Source organism: Condylura cristata, unplaced genomic scaffold (assembly GCF_000260355.1).
Source record: "Condylura cristata isolate star-nosed mole 26May11 unplaced genomic scaffold, ConCri1.0 scaffold00002, whole genome shotgun sequence".
In the NCBI taxonomy this organism is placed as follows: domain Eukaryota; kingdom Metazoa; phylum Chordata; class Mammalia; order Eulipotyphla; family Talpidae; genus Condylura; species Condylura cristata.
In genome coordinates, this window is record NW_004567103.1 from 47,225,208 (window position 1) to 47,239,376 (window position 14,169).

General features: G+C 41.0%; 1 protein-coding gene across 1 annotated transcript in view; it reads left to right on the plus strand.

Moving 5' to 3' along the window:
* The window catches only part of LRP2 (low density lipoprotein receptor-related protein 2), a 163,707-nt gene extending 152,464 nt beyond the window's left edge, over positions 1-11,243 (plus strand). The window contains exons 74-83 of the mRNA XM_004674868.1: positions 1,554-1,673; positions 4,329-4,419; positions 5,148-5,215; positions 5,394-5,511; positions 5,998-6,127; positions 6,766-6,867; positions 7,397-7,411; positions 8,446-8,559; positions 10,888-10,959; positions 11,082-11,243. Coding sequence (XP_004674925.1) covers positions 1,554-1,673; positions 4,329-4,419; positions 5,148-5,215; positions 5,394-5,511; positions 5,998-6,127; positions 6,766-6,867; positions 7,397-7,411; positions 8,446-8,559; positions 10,888-10,959; positions 11,082-11,243 — 992 coding nt within the window. The remainder of the gene's footprint in view (positions 1-1,553; positions 1,674-4,328; positions 4,420-5,147; positions 5,216-5,393; positions 5,512-5,997; positions 6,128-6,765; positions 6,868-7,396; positions 7,412-8,445; positions 8,560-10,887; positions 10,960-11,081) is intronic.
* Positions 11,244-14,169: the final 2,926 nt, after the last annotated feature.

The window sequence follows — 14,169 nt, forward strand, 5'->3', positions numbered from 1 at the left end:
AGGAAAAGTGTCCGTGTTTTGTATGTATTTTCACCATTCTGACTATGATGGAGTGGACACAATAAGCATAAATATCATACAGGCACTGGCTAGATGTACTGATTCTCTGGCCCACCTTAGTCCTTTTTTTTTTTTTTTATCAGATTGTGAATTTCCACAATTTCCCCCATGTGTTTTCTTTCCATTTAAAGTTTGAATATGTCTGTTGTAGAAAACTGACAAAATGGTAATGGGGCAGACTTTCAGTGATCTTACTAATTTTATAGCTATTTAGTGTCTAGGGTTACATTTTAATAACAGAGTCAGGATCACAGAATGTTAACTGCAGAAGGAAGTCAGACATATTTAAATCATGAATAAGGTATAATATCTGTTAAGATAGAATTCAGAAGACTGTAGGAAGAGCTCTTAACAGTCCATCCCAGAGCGATTTAATCTGATTTCTGTGACTGGGCATATATATATTTTAAAGATTTATTTATTTTTTTTATACATACAGAGCTGAGGTACAGGCTAGAGGTGCAGGGGAGAGGTTCCACCAGAAACAGAGTGGGGAGCAGAACAGGCTGACTGAGAAGTACACTGCTGAGGGGAGCAGCCAGTGGGTCAGGAGAGGTCTGCCACGCCATGTGGGTCACCTCCCGGGTGGGGATAGAACTCATGCTGAAGTGGCTTTAGCTTCTTCGTGCTGTGCTTAAAGCGCTGCACCACCAGGGAAGGCCCGACATAAGTATTTTTTTTTTTAAAGATTTATTTATTTGTGCATACAGAACTGGGGTACAGGCTAGAGGCTCAGGGGTGGTGAGATGCTTCACCAGAGACAGAGTGGGGAACAGAGCAGACAGATTGATGAAGTTCACTGCTGAGGGGAGCAGCAGGCGGGTCAGGAGAGGTCTGCCGCGCCATGTGGTCACCTCCAGGGCAGGCGGGAATCGAACTCATGCGGAAGCAGCTTTAGATTCTCAGTGCTGTGCTTTAACCCGCTGCACCACCAGGGAGGGCCAACCGACATAAGTATTTTTTAATACCTCCAAGATGGTTCTGATAATCACAGCTCCAGATCTTGTTGTCTTGCAAAATAGGACAACAGGTAAAGTCTAAACGAAAGTTCTCTTTGGAGGGTGGAGGTAGAAATCCAATATGTGCTTTGGGTGGACCATACATGGTACTATATTGAAATGTAATGACAAATCCTGATATAGTGGTGGGATCTTACTGGCTATTTGAGCCAGCTCAAGTTGCTAAGATTAGATTTGAGACACACAGTAAACTGGACAGATACCTACTTTTCAAATCTGCTAGGATTATAGAAGAAATAAAGGAAGACAATGGTACACTTTGAGTGGTATAGAAATTGGATGGAGAGCAAGACAGTGGAGGACAGGGGACAGATGGCATGTCTTGTGGAGTGGTGAGGCATCATAGTAGAAATGAGACCAAATAGCCAAGTGGCATGTAGCCTAAAGTGGTTGAGCTGTTGCCTGGTGGGACAGTCTTTGGTGGGGGGTATTCATTCCCTCCTCAGATCCTAACCACTGTTCTTTGTTTTCCAGTGCCCAATCCTTGTAAAAATGTCTGCAGCCATCTCTGTCTCCTGAGGCCTGGAGGGTATAGCTGTGCCTGTCCCCAAGGGTCCACCTTTATGACGGGGAGCATCACCCAGTGTGATGCAGGTAGGGGCACCATCTGCGCAGCCTCTGGCTTCTTAGAGCTTCCCTACCTGGGCTCACCTCCCTCAGAGGCCTGAAAAGTTCCTGTGTACTGGCTCCTCCTCAGAGTACAGTGGGGAAGGCCAGAAGGTGGGATGAGAGATGTGGGAAATGCAGACAGAGCTGAGGAGGACTTATGGGGCCAAAAGGAACACAGGCTGTAGTAATTTCTGAGAATTATTTGCTAAGATCTGCAGAGATATCAGTCCAGTCCCCTTAAATCTATTCTTGGTTGTTTTGTAAAGACATTTCGAAGAGTGAGTTTTCTATAAAGTTTTTCTTCCTTCTACACCCCATACTAGTTTCTGTCATTCCAGAAGCCAATCATTTAGCCTGGAACTGGAGTTCCTCAAGGTGGGGAACCAGGTTCCTTAGTAAGGGGAGTAGGACTGACACAGTCCAGAGAGGAGGGTTGGGGTGTTCACTGTATTTATCGAATGTTCATTTCAAAATTTTGACACCTAAAAATAGGCCATATTTTAAAAGGCACCTCTAGTGTGAGGCTGCAGAATGGAGACTGGAATAAGGAAGTAGTGGCTTACTTCTCATTCCAAATGCTATGGATGAGCTGTGTTACATAAGAACTTTTTTCAATGATTTTTTTTAAACCATAATATGAATTTGTTGGAGGGAATCTTATTTACAATAATATAAGCATGGAATTCAATTGGCATTAAAAAAAAAAAAAGATGAGGGTAAAGAACCTCTTGCTAAATAGATGCAGATAGGATCGGACCATGTGCAGAAAGTTCCTGGTATCTGCAGAAGGGAGTGTCTCTTCTTAGAGCAAGAGTCCCCAGTGACTCTCCCTGAAATCTGGAACAAGCTTCAGTAAGAAGGACATCATGTCCATAAGCATCTCAAATTACCTTAAATTTGGTGCCTATGTGTGAGCCACTTTTTAGCGACCCACTATCAGGACCACCTGTTAATTTTAATTTAGGTGGGGCCCTCACCTATAAAGGCAGAATCTTATCTTCCCTTGACGTTCACATGTGTTTCATCAATGTCTTCACTAATAAGAGATTGCTTCTTCATTGATACCTTAATTAACTCAATAGTCTCGCTTTTCCATCAATGTCATTTTAGTAGAACTACATATGACATCTCGATCAGCGGTGTGACTCTTTCAGATGAAGCAGTTAATAAGTCTTCGAGGAATAACTAGTCCCTAACTAGTGCCCAATACTTGGAAAACATGTTTAAGAAAATGCTGTAGTGGCCCATTTTATGATAGGTGAGTTTGAAGCCTTCCCTCAGTTTTAGCTGATGGGAAAATGAAGCGGCTTCACCACCTTATGCCACCAGGGGGAGCGCGTGGTTCAATAAGACACGACCTTTTGGCTTCTTCCCAGCCAGCGTGAAAAAGCGGGCAGGTTTGAGGAATGAACTCAGGGGAAACACTACTTTCTGCCTCTTTCCCATTATCCCCACTCTCACCCCAATGCTACTGCGTAATATTATCAAGAAGGTAATAATTTGAGCAAATCAGAGATTTCAAACTTTTGAGACTTGTTCGGTGCTGTGGATGGAACCCTTTGCCGTTTATTGCAATTTCACGATGTTAGAGAAGAGTTGTCACCTCATTTATATTTTTAACCACCTGCCTTATATTCAGACTCACTTAAAAGAACTTCAACCAAGTCAGCACGTCAGTGATAGTAGTCATTACACATGGAATTGTGGCTTAAATATTTATTGAGTGCTCACTATATGCTAGGCACCGTTCTGAGTGCTGGAAGTCACAGAAGTGAACAAAATGACAAATTCCTTTCTCTCATTGAGCTTATTGTATAGTAGAACAATAAGAAGAGAACCCAGTTACATGTAATGTTAGGTGATAAAAGGAGAAAATGAAAGCTGGGTAAGAGGATTGAGGAAGGATTGGGGCAGGGTTGCTTTTTAAGATAGGCTTCAGGGAAGGCCTCTTTAAGAAAAGACTCAAATTGTGGGACTGAGTCAGGGGGTATCTGAACTTTAAATAAATGCATGGGGAATAAATATGTACACATTTTCTAGGTATAAGATATTGAAACACTAATGACTCATCAGGCACATTCAAGGAATATTACTTGGGAGTTGAGCTGGAGCAGGGACCCAGAGCAAGAGCAAGTTGAGAGAATGTTAAACATGAGGTGTTCTCTAGCCAGTTGTCTGTTAAACTCTGTATCTGTATTCATGTGCATTTGTTGATCGCTAATGAAACCTTTAGTTGAAGTTCAAAGTGTATGAAAACTCTTGACTTTAATCGAATTTGCATAGAAGACATCTGAAAACTTCATGAGACTGTGAATGGCCTTTGCCCCAGTTTCCTTTAACTATTAATATACGTCTAGAACTATTCCACTGTTTTGGGGGCTGAATGCTACAAACTGTTCCTTTCTATCAAATGTATGTTAGGCTTTAAAACTTTATTATCAATACTGAAATTCATTTGACTTAAGGGGAAGGTAAAGTTTTGATAGGGAGTCTGATTAGCTGACCTTGCCTTCCCCATCTCTACTCATCCCCCTCCCCCCTTCCCCTCATCTCAGGCCTGAGGCTGGTTTGCATGATTATGGGTGCTTTACCTAGTGTGGCTGACTACTAAAACACATGCATGGCTTTCCCTTTCTGCAGCCATCGAAAGTCCTATCATCATGCCCCCCCCATGCAGGTGTATGTACGGAGGAAATTGCTATTTTGATGAGAATGGCCTCCCCAAATGCAAGTAAGTCTGAATGTTGAGGTCAGTGCTGGAGATCTCGCTTCTTCTGGGGGAATGTGAAACCTTAATGAAGCCAGAAAAACAAGTCCAGGATTTCTGCCACTAATTTCACATCTTAACCCTTGGGGGAGTCCACAGGGAACTAAAGTCTTTGCTTCTCAAACCATAATGTGCATAAGATTCACCTGGGGCCTGCATCAGTGCCCCGCTCATTCTCAGGGGTCTGCATTTCTAACGAATGCCCTGGCGATGCCACAGAATTGTGGACTACACTTGGGAGCAGAGGAATGACAACTGCTTTTTCCTACTCACCTGTAACTGTTAATTACAGTTGGATTGTGGGGAGTATCTGAAGCTTGCTTGGTGAGCAGAGGGACTGGGTAAAGATTTGAAAAAAGAGGATTATTAAGGAAATTACCAAGATAAATGGAGGTCTTTTAAAAGTATTTAATTAAAGCATATGAAAGGAAAGAAGACCTTTTTTTCTCTCTAAGGAAGAATAACATAGATTAAAGAAGATACCAGAAGGTTAATTTGATGAGACTGACTCAGTAGGTGCCACAGATGTCTGTTGAAGGTGACTTTCCCAAGTTTGATGACTGTTCTTTCTGCTCCTCACCTCTTGGCAGAATAAACAAAAGTCAGAGGATTTTCTCAGTCCAACCTTTGTTTACTTTGAGATGTGCTTATAAATTACAACAGAAACCTAAGAACGGCTCGTTCACTTTTAGGTGTCCTAGTGGCTACATGGGAAGCTACTGTGAAATAGGACTTTCCAAAGGTGTCCCTCCTGGAACAAGTAAGCTTTGAGATTCTGAAAAACTTGAAATGCATCATGGCCCCTAAATGGAATATTGCCCTAGATTCTGCTTAGCCCAGTCTTTGATGAATGAACAGTCCTGACCCTCAGCTTTCATGCTCTGTATGTTGGTTCTTTCCCTCCTTTTGACATGTTCTTTTTCTTCTCTCTTTGACAGCAGTGGCTGTACTGTCCACACTAATCCTGATCATCATAATTGTAGTTTTGTCAACTTTAGGATTTTTCCACTATAGGAAAACGGGCTCTCTTTTGCCATCTCTGCCCAAGCTGCCAAGGTCAGTGCCATTTTGTACAGTAATGATCTTTAGAAGCCTGTGTGATGTGACCAGGGGAATGACTTACTTTTTTCCCCCTGAAGTTAAAAAAGCAAAGTAAACAGTTCACATAATCTGCAGAAACCAAAAGCAGTGAGGATTTCAAGCAGTCACTTCAAGTCACAACTTCTTCGCCAGTGCTTCTCAGAAGCCATTCTATATTCCAAATGGTTGTGTCTGTAGGTGGGTGTTCAGTCACATTGGAGAGGCGAGTTCTCTGAGGGGTGCGGGGCCTTCCTTCCTGCCAGTGCCAAACCAGCTCAACAGCCCTTAGGCAGGTGCACTGGCACTAGAGGCAGCTAAGGGCAATTACTACTTGAGATGATGAGTAAATTCAGGGGCGAACTGAGCATTTCATCTCATTTAACATTTAGCAAATATGTAGGAAAGGGCACTCTTGTAAAAACTCATTAAATTAATGACACTGATTCCATTATTTCCTTCCAGCTTGAGCAGTCTCGTTAAGTCCCCTGAAAATGGAAATGGGGTGACCTTCAGATCAGGGGGAGATGTTAACATGGATATTGGAATATCTGGTTTTGGGCCTGAGTCTGCTATTGACACTTCAGTGGTGTTGGTGAGTGTGTTTTCAAAATGGTAATTTGAAGGTTGCCTTTGTTACTATTTCATAAAAGATACACTTTTGGTAAAGAACAATTAACCCAAAAAAGATGAAGAGTGTGCCTCTCATAATAAATCTTCACTGTAGAGACAAAAGTTAGGAAGCGTTAGGTTTGATGCAGAAATGTGTTTACAAACAATAATAAGATTGAAAGTTATTCTTGCTTAAAACCACAATATTCAAATGGAATCATAGATAGTGAAGTTGCTCCCAACCTTTCACTTTCCTGCTGCCTGAAAATATAGGATTACCCATTCTTTCTTCTTGTTCCCTCCCATATCTTCCTCTTTGCTCTTCTATCACCATCTATCCCCTCTTTTATTGTCCAAACCTCATCCCCAATGAGTCCTTTGTATTATGAAGCTATAAAGAATTCTAACATAGGAAGAGTTTTAATTTTCTTGAACTGATGAATTAGTGCACTGACATTGTTTTACCATGTGCAAATCTTATGTCTTTGCTGGAATTTTGCTCTTTGTTCTAAGTTTATTTGGGTAGATTTGGCATATCCCCTAGCATGCCTCTAGGTACCAGGAGGGAACCTTCCTCCATGTGTGATCAGTGTGGTATGATCTTTTCTGTTTCCCCATCAGAGTGAACGCTTTGGCATGGAGATGGGGAAGCAGCCCATAATATTTGAAAACCCAATGTATGCATCCAGGGACAGTGCTGTTAAAGTGGTTCAGCCAACCCAGGTGAGAAGTCACATAGTGCTTTCTTCAGGTGCTGCTGCTATTTCTGGGTCTCATTCCATTGGCTAATTCCCTTCTTAGAATCCTCCTACCATTCCCTTCAAAAGGAAGGAGGCAAAAGGGTCCATTCCTCTGTCTGCAGGAGCAGATCTGACCCAAGCAGACAAAACTAGAAAACAACAAAATCTGTTTTGTTGTGCACTTTTTGAGATTTGACAGTGATTTCAATATTACAGACCAAGAGCTTTTTCATCCTTCATGGTCAGAGCAAAGATATGGGCCGAATATAGTACCTGGCATGTAGGTTCTCCTTAAATACTTTTGAAATGAGTGAATGATTACCTGGTCCTTATGCAGACATTGGGGGGGGGCTGGGTATACTCTCAGGGTTCTGGATATCATAGGAGTTTGATTAGAGGGAACTTGCCTACGTTTGCTTCTCTCATACTTTCTGAAAAGTGTGAAGATTGCCAAAAGTTGACACACAGAAGTTTACATTTCCCTGTTACCTATTCATCTTTAAAAGGAGCAGGGTGATGAGATAAGTGTATGGATGAAGGGAAAGAACTTTTCATTAGCTCCATAATACCTTCCAGTTTGTATTACCTTTGTCAAAATAACTCTGATCCCAGTGAAATATACTTTTATTGTTAACACCTAAACTTCTTTTGAACTCACAAGATAGGACACATTTTACTATAAGATAAAATATTTATTTTATGAATAGCTTTCTTAATCTCAGAGATTTCTGATTCTTGAAAGCATTTTTACTGCTCCTTTGGCATTTTTAAAAACTATTTTATCATGTGATAAAAGAGATTTGACATTTTATTTGACATTTTCCTTGAAATTAAATGAGGTCATGTGTGCAAACACATATCCAAACTCAAGAAACAAAGTGGTAAATATAAAAATACAGGAAAAAGAATGATTCTCTATCCTATAAGTCACTAATTATATATCCATCGTAATTTAATTATAAGACAACTTAGAACCATAAGACTATTATGCCTCTGGTTTAAAAAATTCAGCCTCTGTGAGTGAAGCATGTGCACGTGCTGATGTATAAAGTTGTATTCACAGCACTATAGCTATACAAATGGTGACAAAACAATACAATCTGAATAAAAATGCATTAAAAATTCAACCTCTTTTAAGCAGTTCTGAAGTTTTTACTTATTCTAAAGACCCAAAGATAAGATTCTCTGCTCACTAGAGATTTGGGAATAATTCAGGCTGTTTTTCTTGGATTTGGCTTTTAGCTGAAAGTACAGTTCTCTGTGGGAATGAGGAACAGAGCAAAGTGGGCATTGCTTTTTACTAGTGACAGAGGACCAGGGAGTGGTGGATTTTGCCTGCCAAGCTAAGGTGTAGATGTTGAGTGGTTGGTGTTCTTGATTTGGGGGAGATGGGGTGGTGTCTAGTCCTGGGCTAGCAGGGCAGCCTTGTAATAAAAATGGTGCCTTACTTACCATGTCTGTGGAAGATCAGGGTGCTGAGTAGAACCAGCACACTGACAAAGGGCTTTATTTATTACCAACTTCTTTCAAAATTGGATAATGGCTTTCCATCTGCACTCAGGTGACTGTATCTGTATCTGAAAATGTGGATAACAAGAACTATGGTATTCCCATAAACCCTTCTGAGATAGCGCCAGACACAAAGCCGACTTCCACAAGTGCTGATGGATCTCAGGTAATAATGACTGACCACTGAAGTGACCTGGGATTTGGAATGAACTTTGAAATTGCTAGACTTATTAGTTCTAGGAAAATTAGGAAGAACTAGGGGCTCTCACATCTCCAGGTGCATAAGCAGTTAATAGAGATAATTTAAATACATAATGAACTGAAAAACTTTCCACCAAGTAAAGCTACATTTTAATGCTGAGATGGGCTTGAGATTCCTTGGTGACCTGGGAAGCAACAGACAGAAAAGGCAACAAGACATCTGGATCCAACCTCTTCAGAGCACGAGCATTAGCTTGAGAGAATGGCTAAGTATGAATGAGTGTTGAGGATACATGTGGAGACTCTTTCTTTTCCTGTGTAAGGTAATTTTTCTGCAGTCTACATTTTTGTTCTCTTAAAAATGTGTTCCCCGCTCTACAGCTCTTACTTATGTTCACCACCAGGGGCCACTAGTTCTCATCCTCTTCTCCATCTGCTCGGTTTCCTTTCTATCATCATCCATCTGGCCATTCAACCAAACTTATTGCCCTCACACCAGCTACAGCATTTCATATTGGAGATTAAAAGAAAAAAAAAAACACTAGAAGTGCCTTCTTTATCATTCCAAAGCCCTTTGAAATTGATAAACATTTGCTTTTGGTCTACAGAGAGAAATCGATAAATTAGTTCGATATAAAACTGTATTAATGGATAATATTTGATTATTCTTAATGGACATACAGAAAGCTATCTAAATCTGGCTGTTTGATTCAGGGTGACCTGTAATATCTCTGGATGCTAGTGTTGTTAACGTTTCTCATCATGGCCACTATGGACATATTAATGTATAAAACTCCCCTGTGCATTGTTGATATTCTTTTTTTTTTTTAACAAAAAGATTTATTTATTTATTTATGCACACAGAACTGGGGTACAAGTCAGAGGTGGTGGGGGCAATGAGAGGATTCACCAGAGACAGTGGGGAGTAGAACAGGCTGCTGAAATATACTGCTGAGGGGAGCAGCAGGCAGGACAGGAGAGGTCTGCTGGGCCATGTGGGTCACCTCCCTGTTCGGGGATCAAACTCATGCTGAAGCAGTTGCGGCTAGCTTCATAGTGCTGCACTCCAAACTGTCATGACACCAGGGAGGGCCCATGTTAATATTCTTGACTCTGTCCACCGGCTGCTAGTTGTTTTTCCCCCAATGCCTTGTGATACCAGAAGCTGCCTTTCTACTCTACTTTCCATCCCAGTTGAGAATAATAGGATCTGCTATGTTTTAGTGTTCTAAGATCTGAGATTTCTTCTGTGAAATAACATGAAGAAGCAAAAATTTAGCTAAGGGTGGTTAGAAGTTTTATTATTTTCTATAATCCTTATTTTTCAATTGGCATAACTTATAAACAGAATTAATATCTGCAAGGTGAATTTGAAAGCCATGTTGGATTGTTAGCACCTTAGTCATTGATTCCTGTCCTACCTATTTCAGTAAAAACAGAAGTTGAATGGATACTAACAGTAGGAACGTAAAGCAAAGGTCTCTTTTTCCACTTTCTCATATACCGTTTAGTAATTTCTTCTCTTGTAATACACACATGCATATGCAAATGTTGTCTTAAAAAAGGATTTTTGGTTTCACATTTTTCAAGGTACTCATTTTTTCCTCTATGCTACATTGAAAGTAGATCTTGAAGATCAATTTTCCACAGACTCCAGGATATTTAAATATCACATATTTTGTTCTTCACGGCAGGGCTATTTATTTGATGGCATCTTGGCATCTTTCTCAGTTAGAGTCTAATGATCAATTCCTAGACAGAGCTCCAAGCCTGGGGGAAGGTGCAACAACCTCTGTCCTGCGCCCCAGTCATCAGAAATGCAGTGACCACACATAAATGCTCTTGCATGAGAATAGACCTTCAAAAATTATTGTTCTTGTCCTTCTCATCTGTATCTTTCCAGTATGCTGATTTTTCTTCCATTTTTAAAAATCATTTGAGGCTGAGACCCTCTCAGATTTATCCTTCTGGAATGACCAAGAATCTTCCTATATCTGTTGCCTTCTGCGCACTGAGATAAGAGCTGGTGTGGTTGAAAGCAGTAAAAAGAAACATGTGGTGAGGATCACCCTAGGCTGGTATTAAAGTGCCAGGAAATGCCACTAGTTTCTCTTTCATCAGTAAATCTGCTCAAAGTGACATGAAGACTTTACCACATGAGCCTGGCCCTATGGTCCAAGGCCCCATATTGTTTTCCTTCAGTAAGAAGAAAAATTCAAACCTACCAGGAGAGAGGAAGCCCGCAAAAAAGTAGCATTACTGAAAATATACCATTTCACCCCATTTTATCTAGGCAACAAAATGGAACATCTTCAAACGAAAACTGAAACCAACTACAAACTTTGAAAATCCAACCTACACAGAGGTAATTTAACCATTTTTCTTAGCACAGACATTCTTTTGGCCATACTCAGATCATTCTGAACAAGCTGTTCTTTGTCATGTCGAGGGAATGACTGACAGATGCCTGTTTCATTGCGGCTTTAGATGGAGGGTGACCAGAAGGACAGTGTGACGGTGGCCCCGGCCCCACCACCTTCTCCCCCGGCTAGAATTCCTCCACGGAGAGACCCAGCTCCAACCTACACGGCAACTGAAGACACCTTCAAAGACACTGCAAGTCTTGTTAGAGAAGACTCTGATGTATAGCCAGGCCAGCTACTTAGGGGAAAATTAGAAACATACCTTTGCACATATTTTTTAATAGCAGATGAAAAAGTTACCGTTCTGTACTTTATAAAAAATACATATTTTCCACGTCCATCTGTTGTGGCAAGTGTCTGTGGAAACTCTGCCTTTTGTGTCTTTTTTTTTTTAAACATAAACCATCTCATATTTTTACCATTGATTATTACAATGTCTATAGGTATATCTTTGCACTGAAGCTATCTGAAGGCAATATCTTGTATATTTGTAAATTTTGGAAAGATTATGACATCATTTGATTTGCTAACTGTCTGCTGAATTGGTGCGTGATCACTGCAGTGAAGAAGCCAATGAGAAAATTGGTTGACTTGGGCCTCTTGTGTCTGCAGAAGAGGCCTACTCATATTCCCTAGAGAACTATGCAGGGACCCAGGCTCTATTTTCCGGTCCATTTTGTCTCACTCTTACAAGTACCCTGACCACCAGATATATTGATTGTGGGCAATGTGGATGCTTCAGATTATGTAGAGAAGCAATGGAGTTCTACCCTCCTGCCTGTTTGCCTTGTCTGGCCATGCCACCTGTGTCATGGTGTTAGCTCACTAATTGCCAAGTCAACATATGTATTTGAACGTCTGTGAGAAGATAGCACATCATTCAGTGCAGGCATCCTGCAGAAAGTTTGTATTTAATCGGGTGAACCCCCACTCAGTGGAATATTCAGGCCACTTATGTCTGTGCCTGCCATCTCAGGTGGCATCTACCCTAGCAACTGGAGATGAAATACTAAAACCAAATCTGTGTCTTCATAAAATAAGGTGCAAAACAAATACTGGTTAAGCAAAACCCACGCTGGGTTTTTGTTCCTGTGTGTGAAAATGTTATAATCACTATTTATTTCCTAAGCTGAACATGAATAGAAAGGGAAACCATTCTTACTGAGCCTTTTTTAAAGGTCCTTCAGCTAAATCATATACTTGTATCAGAATGTACTGTTGAGCCTAGCTCTTCTCTTAAACTAGTTGGTAAAGTTTCCACAATGGGAACCATGCCTGGAACATACAAATTCCATACTAAATAGCATATTCACCTCTCTGTGCTAATATTGCACATTTTCAAAATGAAGGATGGATGAATGGATGCATGGATGGATGGATGGATGGATGAATGAAACATGTACTACTGATTATTTTATTCCTGAGTTCTCAAAATACTTCTTTGTGTTTTAAGGGCTTACTGTAATTACTTTGAAATGTACTTTGATTAGAAAAGCAAATGGAAATGATGCTGCTGAAAATTTCGTAATAAATGTGTATTTTATCAGATTTTGTGTACTTCTTAAAAACCCTTGTCATGAATCATTTGCATTTGCTCTGCCTGGGGCCCTGAATCCTGGGCCACCCAGGAAGAGGGAGCTGGTTGGAATTCACAGCTCTCAGCCTGGATAGGGCTGGAAGTTGATCTCCAGAGAAAGCAGCTCCTCTGGGTCTCACCTGATCATGATGAGCGGCCCTCTTAATTGACCACCATTTCAGGTCTAATCTTGTTCCTGAACTCAGAGGAAGTGCCTGTGGGTGCTGAGCAGGGAGGATGTCACAGCTGGAGGGGTTTTCCTGGAACTCTCACTGAGGCGGGTCTTTCAGGTGTGTTAACTTGGGATGTAAAAGATCAGGAGACTGTGTACCTGAAAATGTTGGTCATTTCCAGCTTTAATAGATGTCTTGGGCCATATGCTCAATAAAATAATTATATCAGGGAATTTCTTTCATGAGAATGACTTTTTCTGCTTAGTTTCATTTTTTTTTACCCCAAAAAGGAATCAGAAAGCCTATGCCTTGTGACCCCGCATTTCCCAGGGGCACTGCACTTGGGCATTCAAGATGAGTGCCACACCTCTGGGGCCCTCCCCGCTCTGGCTTCTTCCCATTGCCCTTGCCCTACTCTCCTGAGCCAGAGAGCCATTCTGCCAGCTGGAGCCCCCAGGAGACAGGACTGAAAAATCAATGCAGCATGAGCAATTTTACTAGCAAAACACCTATTATACTACACAATATAAAATCACAACTACAAGCAGATGTGTCTACAGAAAACTTTCAAATTAACACTGCTCAGTTATTTCCAGGGTTTCTCATTAATCTTCTTTAACTGTTTAGTAACTCATTCACTCGTTCACCCACTCTGTGGCCTGCCTAACATATGTACAGATAAATGAGCACAGAACTCATAGGTTTAAGCGAAATAGGTGAGAGGAGAGCTTTCTATTGGGAATTCCATCCCTCAACTTGTTTTTGTTCCATGTGTTGGGAAACTGGACTTCGGAGGGGGATTCTCTCAAGCTGGCCCAAGATGATGGAGTCAGTTCGGCCCTGGGACGAGAGAGGGTCCTGGGGAAGCTGGCTGGAGTCGCTTTCCCTGGTGGTCCGGAAAAAGCTCTGGGCTCAGCCCCTTGGCTGCCCTCTCTTCATCCTAGTCTTCTGCCGCTATCCAGCTCACAAGCTGCAAGTCATAATAAGCAGATAAATGACTGCTTTTCTTTTTTGAAAACTCCTATAGGAGCATGAAGCATGAAGTTGCATTCTTCTTACTGCAGATTACTTTGAAATAATACAGGACTTGTGTAGGAGGAAGGCAGAGGTCAGGATAGAGATACAAAAAGATTGGCCACAAGTTAATGATTGTTGAAGCCTTGCCTTGGCCCATGTTCTCATGTGTGTTTGAATTTTTTTCTGAGCAAGTTAAATACATAGAGAGGGTACTAGAGTTGGGAATCATAACTCCTTCCCTAATTAAATGGCTACCTTGTATGAGCCACTTAAATTTCAAAAGAAAGGAAGGAAGGAAAGAAGAAAGGAAGATAAACTCCACATTTATTCATCTACTCACAAATAATGAATATCTATTAGCTTCCAAGAAACAATATGAAGTAGTA